Raw genomic sequence first — 18,075 nt, forward strand, 5'->3', positions numbered from 1 at the left:
GCCTGTCAATCCTCTGCCTCTGTCTCCCAAAGGATTAAAGATTGTAAGAAGGCATTACCACCAACTGGCCTCTGAATATTTAAAGTTTATTTGTAACAAGCAACATGGCTTTGTTCTCTCTGTGTCTTAATATTTAATGGTATTTACTGGTATACCACTGGTTCAGTGGGTAACACTGCTTGTTAAGTCTAATGACCTGAGTTTGATCAGCAGAATACACAAAATGTTGGAGAGCACCAGTTGTCCTCAAACTGACATGCTATAATCCAGACAAGCCTGCCCCATCCCTCTGTGACCTGGCAAAGTGTGCTACCTCTGCAAAGGGCAAGCAACACCCTGGCTTTGTACACAGGCAAACTCCAGCCACTTCCACTCTCGCTTTCCTGCTGTTCCTCTGAAGGGGCAGGCAGGGTTTCTCCTGCCTCTCTTTTCTTCCCTTATTCCTTTACTTTCCCCCAATGAAGCTTTCCAAGTAACCTCTCTCTACCTTCTCTCTACCTGGATTGTTTGTCTCCCTTGTGCTGTATTATTACACTACATACAAATACCACAGCATGTATGACTCTCTCTCTCTCTCTCTCTCTCTCTCTCTCTCTCTCTCTCTCTCTCTCACACACACACACACACACTCTAATATGGAAAATAAAAATTAAAAGCAGCACCCCTACAAAAGTGCAGACTTTAACAACAGTTACAGTGCTTCAGAGAACTGGGACGAAATTAATCAACAAAATATAAAGCCAGAATTAGGAGAAAAATACCCTGCTATAGAGCAGGGTAATATAAGTTATTTTTAAAGTGTGCTTTTAAAAAGATTGAAATGAAGGGAATTCCAGTGATCTCACAACAAAGAAATGATGAATGTTTAAAGGGTAAGGTATGCTCATTACCCATGACAAATACGTGGAGTCAGCACATTGCACTCCATATACACGTGCAGTGATGATGTGTCAGTTAACAATTTTTAAAATGAAAGCAATGGAGCTGCAGAGAGGCTCAGCAGCTAAAAGCACTCGCGACTCATACCAATGACCTGACTTCTTTACCAGAGCCCACACTCTGTACTTCACAATCGCCTATACACCAGCTTGCAGACTGAGGGCATCCAGATACACCTGACATGAAATCATAATGACATACATAAAAAGCTTAGAGCTTAAAATTTACCGATAAACAAAATTTAAGCCACAGACTTGGAGAATATTCCAAAAAGCGTATATGAGACAGATCTTATATTCGTAAGATTGGAGAAGGGAGAAAAAAAAAAAAAAAAAAAAAAAGCAGGCCATGATGGCACATCCCTTTACTCCTAGTACTTTCAAGGAAGAGGCAAGTGGATTTCTGAGTTTGAGCTCAATCTAGTCTAGTGAGTTCCAGGCCAGCAAAGACTGCATAGTTCCCACCGCCCGGATGGTTTAAGTAGAAGGTGGCAGACAGGCACATGAAAATGATTCTCAACACCGCTTGTTAGTAAATGCAAATTCAACAGGAGATTCTACCACACAGCTACCAGCACAGTAAAATGAAAGATACAGACAAGGAGGGAGAAACAAACTCTAAGAAACCACAGAAGAGAATGTAAAATGACGCGATCAATTCTTGGCAGTTTAACAGAGTTAAAGCTACCCACCATATAATTTACATATTCTACTCAGGTGTTTATTCATCTAAGAGTAAAGAAAATAAACTTTATTTTTAAAGGTCCAAACCATAAACACCCAAATGTCAGTAAATACATGAACGGATAAACAAAGTAGTAAATACTACAATTAAGTACTATTCAACAATCAGAAATGCTTTCTAAGATTAGGGTAATGAACTATAATATAGGCAACAATGCTGGTATTTAGTAATCATGCTGAATTATGATTTCTCAGGTATTTACAAATACAATTCAAATATCACACTTTATCACTATGCAGTTCTGGCTGGCCTGCAACTAGCTATACAGACCAGGCTCACACGCCTCACGAGTATACTACCTTACCCAGCACAGGCATCATCATCATCATCATCATCATATTTTGGTAGAGGCCAGAGGAAAACTTCTAGGAATAAGTTCTTTCCTTCTGTCATGTGAGTTTTGGGCACCAGCAATTCATGTCTTCAGACTCTGTGGCAGGTGCCTACATGGGCTTGAGTGATCTTGCCAACGCCCTTCCCCTCTACATACACACATTTTTTGTTGTTGCTGTTAAGGACATCTTCATGGGATTGGAGAGATGGCTCAGCAGTTAAGACCACCAACTGCTCTTCCAAAGGACACAATTTTATTTCCCATCATCCATATGATAGGTCAGAAATGTCTTTAAATTCCAATTTCTAGGGGATCTGATATCTTCTTCTAGTCTACTCATTCACTAGGCATATACGTGATTCATAGCCATAAATGCATGCAAAATATTCATAAAACATCAAAACATGGCTGGAGAGAGGGCTCAGTGGTGAAGAGCACTGGCTCCTCTACCAAAGGTTCTTAGTTCAATTCCCAGCAACCACATGGTGGCTCACAACCATCTGTAATGGGATCTGGTGCCTTCTGGCCTGCAGGCATACATGCAGGGCAGAACACTGTACACACTAAACAAATGAACACCATCAAACCCATTTTAACAGCAACAAAACAAAACAAAACAAACACACACACACATACACTGAAAACAAAACAAAAGGATCTTGGCAGGCATGGTGGCACATGATTCTAATCCTAACACTTAGAAGGCAGAGGAAGGCAGCTCCTTTCGAGTGTGGGGCCAGCCTGGTCTACTCCAGGGTTATAGAGAAACCCTGTCTCAAGTAGGAAGAGGATCTAATAATGTAGGCCCATACAGGCCTTAGGCTCACACTCTGCCTGATTACATGTGCTACTACACTGTATACTGTATATACCTCAAAAGAGGTATTTAAGAAAGATCGAGCTGTACAGAAATGTTGCGTTAAACAGCCCTCAGGAGGCTACGGCAGAAAGAGTGTCAGGAGTTTATAGTCAGTTATAGTGTGAGGGACTGGAGAAGGATGGGAAGAAAGATGATCTACTAATATACCTTTTAATACAAATGAATCTCAAAGACATTACTATACTTAAGTCACACAGAAAAGAGTGCACACTATTTCATTTTATATGCAACTCTTACAGAGACAGCTTTACGTTGGGAGCAGTTTATTCAGAGATCATTTTAGAAAGATAAAGATAACAAGGCAATTCTATTATTCAGGTAGGGTTTTCTGAGGGCTAGAACCTCATACTACCCACATCTGCGTGTGCAACACACTCACTGTTGTCAGTGAGGGGCATCTTCAATACTCCTTTTTCCTAAAAAAAATTTAAAATTCTGGTTGTGTTAGATGGCAGACTTCATCTACTTTACCTGTGCGACACTCATTACAGATAAATTTCCCTCGAGGCATCTCAGTTAGGCCAAGGCACTCCAGGTGGAAAGCTCCACAGCACTGAGCCTCACACAGCAACAGCTCACCCAGCTTCTCACAGTTCTGTAAAGGAAAACAGATGTGTCAGTAGAAAGACTTTAGAAAACTCGCAAATGAAGAGCCCTCATGAGAGCCAAGATTAATAAATACCATTGTAATATTTGTGAAATTCCATCATTTATTCAATTAATATTTAATAATTACTTCCTATATGCCAGATACAAGATTATCTCTGGTTTTTATGGGGAAGAGATGACACAAACCAATGAAAAAAAAACACTTGTCTTAGTTACTTTTCCTGTCGCTGTGATAAAAGTACCATACAAAAGCAATTTAAAGGAGAAAGGTTTATTCTGGCTCACAGTGCAAGATACACTCTACCGTGGTGAAGAGGCTTGATGTAGCTGGCCACACATACATCATCCATAATTATGAATCAGAAAATGAAATGCTTTAGCTCAGCTCAAAGGCTGGAACCTCAGCCAAGGGAATGGTATCATCCACAGTGGGCAAATCTTCCCACTTTAGTTAATTAACCCAATCAAGATGATCCCTTATAGGCAAGACCAGAGAACGAATCCCTCATGGGTAAACCTAGAGGTGATTCCAAACCCTGTCAAGTTGATAATTAACACTAATAACAACACATGAAAGAGATCAGATAATAATCAGTTATTGGGCAGAGATTTGAAATAGCTAACTTGGCTTTGGTTATGAGTTTGAGTAAGTTTGGTCAGGGTCTGAACAAGCTAGGCTGTGAAGAGACAAAGGCAGATAGCAAGTACAAAGCCCACAGGTAAAAATGTGACTGAGGAAAAAAACAAACAAAACAAAACAAATACAGCCACTGTTATTTTATTAAAGTAAAAACAGATCACAATTGTCAGAAAATAACATAAAAAAGACAAGGGTCCATAATTTTAGGCTGCATTCTAACTGCAAAGATGGACCATTGGAGAGCTTTGCTAAATGAAGGCTGAACTCAGTGTTCATTTTAAAAATTTATCTACAGCTGCTTATTGGAAGATGAACCCAAGAACAAAGTTAAGAGGAGATAAACCAGAAAGCTGTGCGGGAGACAGTTCATCCTTCTGAACTTGGGTCCTAGCAGTACCAAAATAAGAGCCCTTTGAGATGTATCTCAAATTATTTCATAAAACCAACCAACCAAAGAAACAAACACATATACTCTCATACCCATCACACTGGAAAGAGGGACATCAAATCGCTGACAATCTCATGGAAGACATGGTGTCACTAAAGGGAAGAGCCTTATGAAATGAGGATATTATCTCTCATAATAAAAATCTTGGAAATTCAATGTTACTTCTTATCCCATTTGTATCTATGTACTAACAAAATACTAGAACTGAAATAAGACTTATACCATCAACTAGAAAACACCCTCATACCAAAATCTGTGAACACCCAAGTCCTCCATACAAAATGACAAAGAAAATTGCATAGTATATACACAATCCTCTTGTACACTTTATGACACGTTCTATGGCATACATGATATGTACACAGCTGCACCGTGAAGAACAGAGTGTAACAACAACATAGAGTGTTTGAGGCTGGGGGGACGGCTTAGTAAAGTGCTTTCTGCACAAGCGTGAGTACAATCCTCAAAGCGCACATCAAGAGCCGGGCATGGTGGCACACACTTGTAAACCCAGCCTGACAGCCTAACTAAACAGCAAAGCCTAAATCCCAGGAAGAGATGCCTCAAAAATCAACATGAACAGAGCTTGGCATGACAGTGCACAGCTTTAACCCCAGCACTGAAGAGGCAGAGGCAGAGGCAGAAGGGTCTCTTATCAGTCCCAGGTCAGCCGGGACACATAGTAAGACTCTGTCTCAAGGTAAAAGAAAAAGAAAGAAAAGAAAAAAGTAGGGAAGGACATTCTATTTTTGACTTTTACCATGCATAGCCACACATGTACACACACATATATACATATATATACACACATGGTCACACACATATATACATATATATACACACATGGTCACAAAATACAAGCACCTGCACATATCCATGTTACCCCTCCAAATAAATCTGTACATGTTCAGTACATACCCAGCCATCAACTATTATAGTATACATCACAAACAATACAAACCAACTTTCCCAAAGTATTTTTCCACCTATACAATTGGTTGAATCCACAGAAAACAAAATTTACTATCTGAAACAAATCAAAGAAACAGCTAGTTGATGGTGGTGCACACCTTTAATACCCAGTAAATGAGAGGCAGAAGCAGGCAGATCTCGGAGTTCAAGGCCAGCCTGGTGTATAGAATGAGTTCCAGGACAGTCAGGGCTACAGAGAAACCCGTCAGGGTGGGGGGTAGAAACCAAAGAAACAAAACATCTTGGTCATCTAAATAAACAAGTAGGAAAACAGAAGGGAAAGGTAAGCTTAGGGCATTTATATAGTGGAAATTACTTACTCTCAAGTATTTGACTTTCCTATTATCTATTACTCCCAAATAAAAACTTTTAAAAATCCTGTTTTATATAATGAGTTTTCATACAATAAGCAAATTCACATTCAGTTTAAAATAAAAAAATTAATAGTACAAACTGGATACATTTTTCAAATTAACTAAATGGTTTACCATAACCCCTTACTGAAGATAACCATATCAATTCACCTTCGAACTCGACACTTGAGAAAGGAAGTGCTACAAATAAGTTTCTATCAGGACAACAAATGCATGTACCTTACAACAATGTAGCAAATCCGGGTCACATGGCCACCCCTCCCTCTGTACCTACTCCTCTTGCCCCACACACAGGGTAAAATGGCTATGAACCGTACTCTGCCTATATCTCCCTCTTAAGTGCTGGAATTACAGATGTGTCTAACCATAACAAGCTTCATTATTGTTGTTATTGTTGTTGTTGTTATTATTATTATTATTTTGAAGACAGGATCTCACTGAATAGCCTCCCAATGACTTGGAATTCGACTTGTAGACTTAACTAGGCTGACCCCAAACTCAAGAGATCCACCTGGCTCTGTCTTTTGAGTATTAAGACAAAATATGAGTACCATCGTGACTGGCAAATATCCTTTTAAAAAGGGATCTGACTGGTTTTATCAATACCTAATGTGCTCAACTGCTTTTCAGAATCAACACTGTATTTGAAAATTAGTCCAAATATGGAAAATATGCCTACCCCCATCTTCACCCCCAGGAAAAAGGCTCTCACTATGTAGCACTGGCTGTCTTGGAACTCACTAGACCAGATTGGCCTTGAACTCAAGGGGTCTGCCTGCCACTGCCTTCACAATGCTGTGAATAAAGGCTGTGCAAATAGTCTGCCTGGCTCAGGTAAACATTCTTAATGTAATGACAACGCAGAGACAATGGGATAAAACTGTATCCATCACAGTAACATAATCTGGGCCTGACTTTACTTTTTAGTTGTTTCAATTAACAATAGGATCCAGACAGAGTGGAAAAGCAGGCAGACTTCCATGAGTTTGAGGCCAGCCTGGTTAGCACAGCAAGTTCCAGGCTAGCCAGGGCTACTGAGTGAGATCCCATCTCAAAGATGAAAGCAAAAACCCAACAATCAATCAATCAATACAGCAGCAGAGGAAGTGGATCAATCAGGAGCACTTGAAATTGAACCTCAGTTCAAATTCACACAACCCACACAGAAAGCCAGGCACCCAGTATGCTCGCAATCCCAGCTGCGGTGTGGTACAAGGAAACGACAAGCAGATCCCTTGAATGCTCATAGTCAGGGTAGCCTGGCCAAAGTGCCGAAGTTCCAGGCCAAATGACAGGCCCCATTTTAAATAAGAAGTGTTGTCACATGAGGCTCTTCAAAGTTGCCCTCTGACCTCCGCCCACGTCCACCCGCCTCCCCCACATGTACACAAGAACCAGGTTTTCATAATGTCAGATTTTAAGAATTTACAAAGGTGAGCCAGGCGTTGGTGGCACATGCCTCTAATACCAAAGCACTCGAGAGGTGGAGGCACTTGGATCTCTTTGAGTTCGAGGCCAACCTGGTCTACAGAGCTAGTTCCAGGACAGGCTCCAAAACAATACAGAGAAACACTGTCTCAAAATAACAAAAACAAAAATAAAAAACACAATTTACAAAGGTAAATCAAGGAACTGGTAACTCACAAAGCCACATAAACACTTCACAAACAAACAGGACTCAAAACTGGGTTTGAATTCAGGATGCACCATGACCACACCAACCAACTTAAATTTCTTGTGTAGTTCAGTTTCTCATATGCATAATGGGGATAATAAACAAACTCTACCTTAAAAGATTGTTAGTATTAGTGAATAATGTAATATTTACAACTTAAAAGACTAGACTGAATATTATTCACATATTCACCAAATAAAAGAAATTTGAAAGCTATAACAACCCTTGAAATGTCCCTAATTAAAGAAAAAATAGCAATTGAGTGTGGGATACACACCTAAAACCCCAGTGTCTGGGAGGTAGAAGCAGAAGGACACAGCCCAGGACTAGCCTGGACTATGTGTGACTCTGAAAAACTTAAAACCAAACAAATAAAAAAGTCCAAAACCCAAGGAGGCGGAAGACATTTACACTACGACAGATAGAGGGCACCAGCAGATTGTAACTAATATTGAATTAACTCCTGTTTTTCAAAGGAGACAAAAGAATCATAGCCTTAAAGAGACCCCTCAGGACCATCCACAACCGTTTTCTCTGAGATAAGGCCTTTAAGAGATAGAAGAGTTTCTCAAAAAGTAAACATGCAGCAAAAATATGAGCCAAACATCCCCTACCTGGCAAACATTCTCCTTGAGTGCTGCTCCTCCACCTCGTTCACACTGCAATTTTTTGGATGCAGACATCCCAGAATCGTGCTCTACACCGTCTTCAAGAAGCTCCTTGGGGCTGGCAGTGGATCTGGGAAGCATCAGTTCTCCCTTGCAGAGAAAACATAATGTCCCACATCTGTATTATTGATGTCTCCTCCATCTGACCCCCTCCTCCCTCTGGGCTGCTATTTGTCTAGCCATTAAGCACTTACAGATGTTCAGCCAATCACGCGGGCGGACTGCATGCAATGTTAGTTCTAACCCTGCTGTGATTGGACGGGTAGTGGGCGCCTCATGCCCTGCCACTAACTGCTCTGAGGCTGTTCCACTGGAACTTTTTGAGCTGTTCCATTTAAAGGTTTCACTAAGGGAGAGAAAACATTCTTAAGTTTATTTGATTACTTATTTGTCCTTCCAAGATCCGTGTTTCCTAGGCAATGCCCTCTTGGGCATTCTATTCAAATTAGAAAGAAAACACTCAGCAACAGCGGCATCTGTGATGCTCACTCACTGCATCTAATTCTATTTCTAACTTGAATTCAAAAGCTACATACAGCATCAGTGACTACATTGACGCTCTGTAGACAGTTTCAAATGCTTGTCAAAAGCTGATGTTTATAAACATCCCAATTAAGCAACTGATGTCAAAAAATGAGACTATGGGACTTCCCCCTAACTGCAGCATTCATCTTTATAGGGCATTACCTAGATTCAGTCAGATTATTTGGTTACTTAGGCTGTACTCACTGGTTTTAGGACTACATTACTTGTTAAAGCAACAGTTACATACACTGTATCTGCTATCTCAAGCACAGGATATTATCTTTTTAAAGGGGCCATTATCCAAGTTGTAATATATATTTTGCTAGGATTGGACTCACCATAAAGTCAAGATTCTTTATACCTAATTAATCATCTCAGTAGAACACTATTCTTAGATTCAAGGGAGAGGGGGCTACTGGTGTGACAGGTGATTCTCTGTGGAAGGTGGAAAGGTGGGGGACCGAGTAATACCTCCGCCCGTGGGTCCTCCTTTGAGGGGTCCTCCTTTTTCACTCTTTTATAATGCACTTTGGCTGTAACATGCCTTTGTCGCTTTCGTTTTCTTGGTTTATCAAATATCTTGGTTGTGCCTACAACAGGAAAACAAATGTTACCTAATAGCTAGCTACTCAAATACATGACCAGCAACTTTTACCCTTAAACTAAGGATCCTTAAAAAATTATGGTAAAACCTAACTTAAAATTTATTTATAACTGAAATATCTAGGATATTTAAACAGAGTATTTATTTGCTTGTTTGTTTGTTTATGGAAGACAGAGTCTCTTCTGGATGTAGACCAGACTGGTCTTAAAATCACAGAGATTCACTTGCCCCTACTGGGATTAAGGTATGTTCCACCACTCCCAGCAGTAACTGATTTATCTTCTTAGAAAGCTATTACTTCCCAAATATTGTGTATAACTGTTTGTTTTCATTTAATTGGACTTTGTTATATAAAATTAAATAAAAAAATTATATAAAAAAAAGAAAGCTATTACTTAAGACATAAAGCTAAAAGCTAGTATATTTTTTTAAACAATCATAGCTTTGATATTATTGTTAACTTAATCACTTAACAAAAATGACCAATAAAGAAAAATAGCAATAAAACATAGTAACTTTCAAACATTCTCCTCATTTAGTGTGTTTAGGCCTGTGCTTGAATGGTTGTGCACACAGCCTAGGGAGGCCTGAAAAGGATGCTGAACTTCCCTGAAGGGAAGCATAGGTAGCAGCAAATGCCTTAAATGGGTGCTAGGAACTTACTCAAGAGCACCTCGTAAGAGCAGCAAGAACTCTGAACCACTGAGCCATCTCTCCAACCTAAAAGGATTTTCTTGAAGTCTACAAAATGTTGCTACTGAATTCTGAATCAATTTTCACGTTATAAACACTTCAACTGAAATTGTTTTTCAATAAACTATCTTACTTCAACAGTTTTTCTGTAAGGCAAAAAAATAAAATTCAGCCAGGCACTGAGGAGGCAGAGGCAGACAAATCTCTCTCTGTGAGTTTGAGGCCAGCATGATTTACAGTGAGTTCCAGGCCATCTAGGGCTACAGTGACTCTGCCCTTGAAAAACCAAGTATAAACAAATATAAAATAAAATTCCCATAATATTACATAACTAGTAGGGGAACTTAGCAGAACCTCACATAAATTAAACTACAAAGGTATAGTCATGAAACAAAATAAAGGCCAGAGAAATTACTTACTGATAAAGACACTAGCCTTTAAGTCACCATGGTGGAAGGACACAACCAACTCCACTGAGTTATCCCCCTGAAGCACACACACACATATGTGCACACAAGCAAACGTTGTGTGTATAAAGTTAAAGTAATTTTAAGCAAGGTGAGCCAACACATCCCTAAAATCCCATCACTTGAGAAACAGAAGGAAAAAACAGTGTGTGGTGTGTGACCTCTCCATGAATGACCTCTCCATGCATGATGGGTACATACCTTTAATCCTAGCACTCTGGAGGCAGAGGCAAGCAAATCTCTGAGTTCGAGGACAGCCTGCTCTACACAGAGAAACCCTGTGCACTCACACAATATAGGATAACAGAGTAGTAAATGCTCTGAACTGCTGTTACTACTTCTCCAACCCTTGCTTTCACCATGTAAAAAACTTTCCTCTGATTTTAAAGTGCCTAGGACCAGAATTATAAAAGGCAGAAGTAAAAAATTTCCATCACCTTTTACTTTAAAACTCATTTGAAAAAGTAAATTTATTATATAGACTTTTAAAATACAATTGAAACTATAGTCAGCCTTTTCTATCCAAAGTATGTTAACTTACTTACTATATAGTATTCCATTTCCTTAGTCATATATGTGTGAACCATTATAGGCTGTTTCATTTTCTTCCACAATAATCAGTGCTGTAGTCATTTTGTTTGTTTGTTTGTTTTGGTTTTTGAAAATGGCGTTTCTTTGTGTAGCCCTGGCCGTTCTGAACTCCCTGTGTAGGGGAAGCTGGCCTCAAACTCACAGAGATCCATCTACCTCTGCCTCCAGAGTGCAGAGATTAAATGTGTATGCTGCTACCGCCTGGCTTGCAGCTGCAATCTTTATCCTCCTGTCTTTATAACAATTATTTTCTGATGTTCTAAGGCAGAGTCTTACTCTGTGGCTCAGGCTGACATCGCGCTACTGGCAGTCCTTGGGCAGAATCTTCCGGAATGCTGAGACCACGGGTGTGTGCCACCAAACTTTGTGGTCCTGAGGATGGAGCAAGCAGTGTTGTGCACATGTCAGGTAAGCACTCTGCTGATCCGAGCCCAGTGTCTTAACAGGACCAGGGCTGACGAAGCATGGGTCCTTTCTAAGGACTGTGTGATCAGACTTAAGAGGCAGCCTCAGCCTGTCTGCTCAGGGAAGTCCTTGGGCAATGATCCCAGGAGTCAACGAGTTTTTTGCTGGGATTACTGACCTCAAGATCTCTGGTATATTCTGTAACTGTGGCATTCCTGACTTAGTAGGACAAGGTATAGACTTGAAAATCATGACCTATATGTACACCCATTGATAATTTAGTAAGCATTTAAGGCTGATATCTACTTTAGAATTTGTAGTATAATTTGTCAGGATATCAGATATAACTTTAATAGAGTAGCAATGTTGTTTTGTTTTGTTTTTAGAGACAGGGTTTCTCTGTATTGCTTTGGAGCCTGTCCTGGAACTGGATCTATACACCAGGCTGGCCTCAAAATCAGAGATCCCCTTGCCTCTGCCTCTGGAGTGCTGGGATTAAATGCACTTCCAACACCTGGCAAGTAGCAATGTTGTATGCAGTACTTATAAATGATTTGTCCCTTCAAAAGCATTCTATCATCTAGTCACAAATGCTATGTGTGTAGGTGCAGACATGCTGCAGCACACAGAGAACAGAGAAGGGTCCTGGCACAGAAACTTAAGATGAATCAAGACATGCAGAAAGTGCCTTTAGGCACTAAAGACATCTTTTCTGACCCTGATCTGCAATCTTAATTCAGTTAAAACACTTTATACTTCAAAAGAAAAAATAATTGGTATTAAAATCACCACTTTAAAAGGATCTGTCTAAAAAGAGTCACATTACATAGCTCTAGGGAGGTGGAGACAGGAGTGATATGGCTGAATGGAGAGAGGAGTATAAGATGGGAGGAGACAGGAGCTCAATGCAGTCTGAGGAGGCAGACTGAAACAGGATCACCCGATTGGTCTGAGCACTTTGTAGAGGTGAGAACTCTAGTGGCTGGCTGACCTGCTTCTCTGTCCTTCAGCTTTTATCTCCTGAAGACTGGCTCTGAGTTTTTATTATTAAAACCAATTAGAATTCGTGCTACAAGCCCTGTCCATCCTGGAACTTGCTCTGTGGACCAGGCTGGGCTCAAACTCAGAGATCTGCCGGCCTCTGCCTCTCAAGTGATGGGAATTAAAGGGATGAGCTGCCATACTAGGCATTGGTGTTTAACCTTTATGTGCTCTTAAAATCACATTTATTGTGAACAAATTTGTATCTACTTTAAAGTACTAAAATCAGGAGTGGGGAGGAATCTTTAAAAAAATAAAAGGTTCTAAGACATTTATGGTAGTTAATTTACAAGACTATTATCAATATTACTGTTTGTGATTACTTTATGGAGATGAGAAGTTACTAGGATAGGTAATATTCCAAGATTAAAATAAAAGTAAACATAAGGATAGTTTGTCTTTTTTACTGGAGGTGCTAAGGAGGGAACTCATGTCTCACGTACTCTGGACAAAAGTGCTCTATTATGAATTAAGAGTTTCTGGAACCTAAATTCAAGGGGGGGAAAATGTTTTGTTTTCTTTTGATTTGTCTTATGTAGTTCTAACTGGCCTGGAATGCACTATAGAAACCAGGCTGGCCTTCAATTCCCAGAGATCCACCTGGTTCATCTTACCAAGTAGTGGCATTATTGGTATATGCTACCTTGCCCATCTGTAGATACAAAATTCTTATGCACTGAACCATGTAGGTTAAATTTACAAAGGGTAAAGCATATACAGGTTGTGTGTTTTTTTTTAAATAATTTATTAATGTTCATTAGTGTTTTCCTTGTAAGTAGGTCTAGGGGAGGGTATAGGGTCTCCTGGAACTGAAGTTACTGTGACCTGCCGAGTGGGTGCAGGGAATTGAACCTGGGGCCTCTGGAAGAGCAGTCAGTGCTCTTAATTGATGAGCCATCTCTCCAGTACCCAGTTTATAAAGGTTTTTAAAAATAAAATAAAACATTAAAATATCAGAACAGAACTGACAATATCTTCAAGCCATTTATTTTAAAAGCAAGCAAACTGATGGACAGGTGATTCTAATTGCCCATGACTAAAATCAACCAACATATTTGCTAACACATTTAACAAGCATGGATCATAATCTCAGAAGTACGTCAAGATTTTGCCAGCAGAGCACATTAAGTGCTGTGTGCTCAAATTTCAATAATGACTCTAAAGCCAGAACACAGTTTGTGAAATTTCCAAACAGAAAAAAAATAAGCCCTTCAGAGTCACTGCAGGGATAGTCTTGGCACAAGCCTTTAATCCCAGCATTTCAGAGCAAAGGCAGGCAGATCGCTGTGAGTTAGAAGCAAGCTGGGTCAACATTCAGTTTCAGTACAGCCAGGGATAAATAAAGAGACCCTGTGTTGTACAAAACAGTGATGACTCTATTCTTGAAAACAAAAGAAACTACTGCAATCTGGTCGTCTGGTCTACAGAATGAGTACAAGGCCAGGGTCAAGAAATGGAGAATTCAAGCTGGAATTGAGTGGTAACGTCCTCCGTGTTAGCCAGCTTTCACAGTGCTAGAGGGTCTCATTATAATGTTTGGGAAGCTACAAAACCTGCCAAACAAGATGTGCCCACTGGTATGATAATGACATGATTAGTCTCACAGTGGGGTAACCAACCACTTTTGTGTGTGTGTGTGTGTGTGTGGGGGGGGGGGGGGGTTCCGAGACAGGGTTTCTCTGTGGCTTTGGAGACTGTCCTGGAACTCTCTCTGTAGACCAGGCTGACCTCAAACTCACAGAGATCCTCCTGAGTGCTGGAATTAAAGGCGTGCACCACCAACGCCCAGGGTCCAAACACTTTTTGAATGGATTTGAGGCCTGCTCTACTGGATGGAATGCATAACAGGTACTATAAAAATAATCAAAAGCCCTTGACTAGGAGGGCTACAGGCCTGAGGAGGAGGAAGAGAAAACCTAGTTTTTTTTTTTTTTTTTTTTTTTTGGCTGTGCAACATGTTGCTAAGCTACTTTCTAAATGTCTATGTTTATACCCATAGAGCCTTCAGCAGAGATTTCTCTTGCAGTGGGTAGTGGTTCATATAGACATTTATGTCACAGTACAGAAAAATAAGTGGCTGCCAAGTACTCAGGCCTAACTACATAGGACACCTACATCAACCCCACTAAAGATTGGGAATACTGTGAAATAAGGGACAGGGAAAGAAGAAACACTGTTAAACTGTCTTCTAGATAAGGCATGGCCATTACATCCATGAACTCATAGTAGCTGTGATTATGGATGTAAAATGGATTCTGTCAACAATCCGTGAGGTAGGCAGGGACTTATGAGACCCCCCACCTTTCCCTAAGCTAATAATAGCTTATATTTCGTCATGGTATACACACTAGTATCTAGCCCATTTCCAGTCAATTACACCCCACCTATGTTCATACAAGAAGCTAACTGAAATCACTATGTCATGGGAAAACAAAACAAAAAAGATCAATGTGGCTGGGAATTTATAGGGCAGAAGCATTATAGTAGGAACAGAAAGAGGCAACTATAACAGAACAGGACCAAACATGCTTTCTTTTTTCAAGCATATGCTAGCTGACCAACAGTCACTGATGTACCAAAGGAAGCTAAAGTAATTTAGATGTGATAAAAAACAAAATAAAACAATTTGTGAAGGGCAACTCAGATGATTTATGATTTTCCTTTCAAACTGCACTAACAAAGAAATCAAAACTAGATCAAATGCTATGAAATTAACAGTACAACCTGGAGAGTTAGACTATTTAAGAAAATTAAGAAGGAACTGATATTTCACAATTGGTCAAAATATTCCTTACTAAAAAAATAACTGAACTTCATTTAACTGGTAACAGCACAAGACTTACTGCTGTAGATTCTTATGGCTTTCAGAAAGCAAACTGTGGCCAGAAAGTCCCAAAACTGTAATTGTGCTGGTTCATAATTCTATACATGAAAGCACATTTCTAGTCAATAAATTATCTTGAATTTGTCTGTTTCACATTTCCTGGATATCAGAAATACTCACCTCCACCAAACGCTTTCAGATGAGATGTAGCACGTGAGTCAGCAACGCCATTCTCCACACGGCCCACTTCAAAGCACTGTGGGTAAGGAAAAGCAATGAGATTTCCTCAGTACATAAGACTGCTCTTTCGTGCCTTATGTGCCAAAATTAAGGATAGCTACTGCCATAGCAACAAATCTGGGTTAGTCTGGCAATTTCTACTATCAGTACAACACATTAAGCACTTGGGAAGCTGAAGGAGGACCACAAGTTATTGTTGGAGATTGGGAAACAGAAGAAACAAAAACAAAAGCAAAAATCTGGCTGTGGTGTGTATCAGGAGTACAAGGCCATCCTCAGCTACATAAGGAATTTTATTTAAGCCATACTGGATACATGAAACCCTGTCTTAATATGTGTGTTTCACACAATATACACAGATACACACGCGCGCGCGCACACACACACACACAGAGCTTCAAATGAAAAACAAATGTGAAATACTTGGCCAAAACAATGCCACCATATATGCAACCCCTCTGCATGTCTAAGTTTAGTATGAGTACTACACTAAATAGAATCGACAAACTCACCCAACAAACATTGAACAGTACAACAACTCCCAATCACAGAATAACACAATTACCACTACAGATTAGTTATTAAATCCCCAAATGAAGTGGGGAGCTCTATTTACAAGGAAAATGGAGATCAATCAGGGGGAATAAGGAGCACTGAAAGTAGAATGGAAGAGGGGAAGGAATGCCAGCAACGGACAATAAACACCGGCACAAAAACGTCACAATTAAACCTGGTACTTTGTACTAAACCTAAAAGTTTAGAAAAAGAGAAAGGAGCCAGGCGTTGGTGGTGCTTGCCTTTTATTGCAGCACTTGGGAAGCAGAGGCAAGTGGATCTCTGTGAGTTCCAGCCTGTTCTACAAGAGCTAGTTCCAGGACAGCCTCTCCAAAAAAAAAAAAAACAAAAAAACCAAAAAAACACAAAAAACCACACACACAAGAGGAAAGAAAACATGAAAAACATGATATCTTGTTATAGTCCTTAAATAAAGGATATTCTATTAACATGAAAAGAAGCACTTGCGAGGCAGAGGCAGACAGGTGAATCTCTGAGTTCCAGGCCAGCCTGGTCTACTGAGTTCTAGAACAGCCAGGACTACACAAAAGAAAAGAAACACCCAAAATGGGGCAATCTTTTGGACAAGACATAGCTGTTACACTCATAGACTTACATGGCAATTATAGCTGAGTAGCAAGAGTATTTGACTACAGCGCATGAAGGCCTGGCTGGAGTCCTTCGATTCTCACAACCGACAAATGCAAAACCTCTAAGCACTATGGCACATGCCTTAATCATGCCTAAAATTCCATCACTTGGTAGGTTAGGGCAGGAGGATTGATAAATTTGAAGTCACCCTGGGATATACAGCAAGACTCTATCCTAAATAGTTATTTTTCTTTTGTGTATGTGTGTGTGTGTATATATGTATGTATGTGTGTGTGTGTGTGTATATATATATATGTATATATATATATATATATATTATAACCAAGTCCATTTCAATGGAAACAAACATTTATAGACAATAAATAGTTATTTTCTTAAAGAAATTAAGACATAATGTTGCATTAGGGGGAAAAGGGCATATAGGCTGCTTACAAAGACCATGTCCTAAAATAAAAATAAAAAACTTAAAATGAAGTATAAAGCACAAATATATTTTTTGACAAGTCAAATCAAATAAGTTAGCAGCACAAATACATTTTTTGACAAGTTAGTATGCAGAAAAAAATTAGGCTTAGAAAAGATTTCTAAGACTTAAGCTTGCCCCAGCTAAGCAAGGACCGAAGTTCAGAAACTATGATTTTATGTATATATGTATATGTATGTATATATATTTATGTATATATGTTTTTTTTCCCAAGAGTCACTGAAAATATTTTGTGTTATTGGGGAGGAGTGTGTGTGTGGAGCTATAGGGGATGGAGGAGGTCAGGACAACTCAAGGAGTCGATTCTTTCCTTCCTTCATGTGGTTTCCAGCCAGACTTCCAAACAATCAATATCAGTCATTTTCAATAACAGAAATAATTTTTATCTATTTATCTATCTTCTAGACAGGATTTCTCTGTGGCTTTGGAGGCTGTCCTGGAACTAGCTCTTGTAACCAGGCTGGTCTCAAACTCACAGAGATCTGCCTGCCTCTGCCTCCTGAGTGCTGGGATTAAAGGCGTGCACCACCAACGCCCAGCTTAGAATTAATTTTCTGTTTGTATATCATTTAATAATACCGGATTTTTCACTATCACTAGAAAACAACTCTAACTACAAAAATCATGATTTCAAATATTTGAGCTTAGAGATATTGTAATACAGCTAAGTAATTTCTTAGGAGTTATACAGAAATATTATCAAAGTAGACCAGTAGATTAAGAAGTAACACAAGTCAGGTAAGAGGTTTTG

General features: G+C 39.6%; 1 protein-coding gene across 8 annotated transcripts in view; it reads right to left on the reverse strand.

The window, feature by feature from the left end:
• The window catches only part of Nsd1 (nuclear receptor binding SET domain protein 1), a 106,131-nt gene that overhangs the window by 31,869 nt on the left and 56,187 nt on the right, over positions 1 to 18,075 (reverse strand). For all 8 annotated transcript variants that reach the window (XM_051194233.1, XM_051194229.1, XM_051194228.1 and 5 more), the window contains 4 exons: positions 15,614 to 15,689; positions 9,280 to 9,398; positions 8,230 to 8,373; positions 3,369 to 3,492 (listed from right to left, as the gene is read on the reverse strand). In XM_051194233.1, the coding sequence (XP_051050190.1) occupies positions 3,369 to 3,492; positions 8,230 to 8,373; positions 9,280 to 9,398; positions 15,614 to 15,689 (463 nt within the window). The remainder of the gene's footprint in view (positions 1 to 3,368; positions 3,493 to 8,229; positions 8,374 to 9,279; positions 9,399 to 15,613; positions 15,690 to 18,075) is intronic.

This window comes from Phodopus roborovskii, unplaced genomic scaffold, assembly GCF_943737965.1.
Source record: "Phodopus roborovskii unplaced genomic scaffold, PHOROB, whole genome shotgun sequence".
Classification (NCBI taxonomy): Eukaryota; Metazoa; Chordata; class Mammalia; order Rodentia; family Cricetidae; genus Phodopus; species Phodopus roborovskii.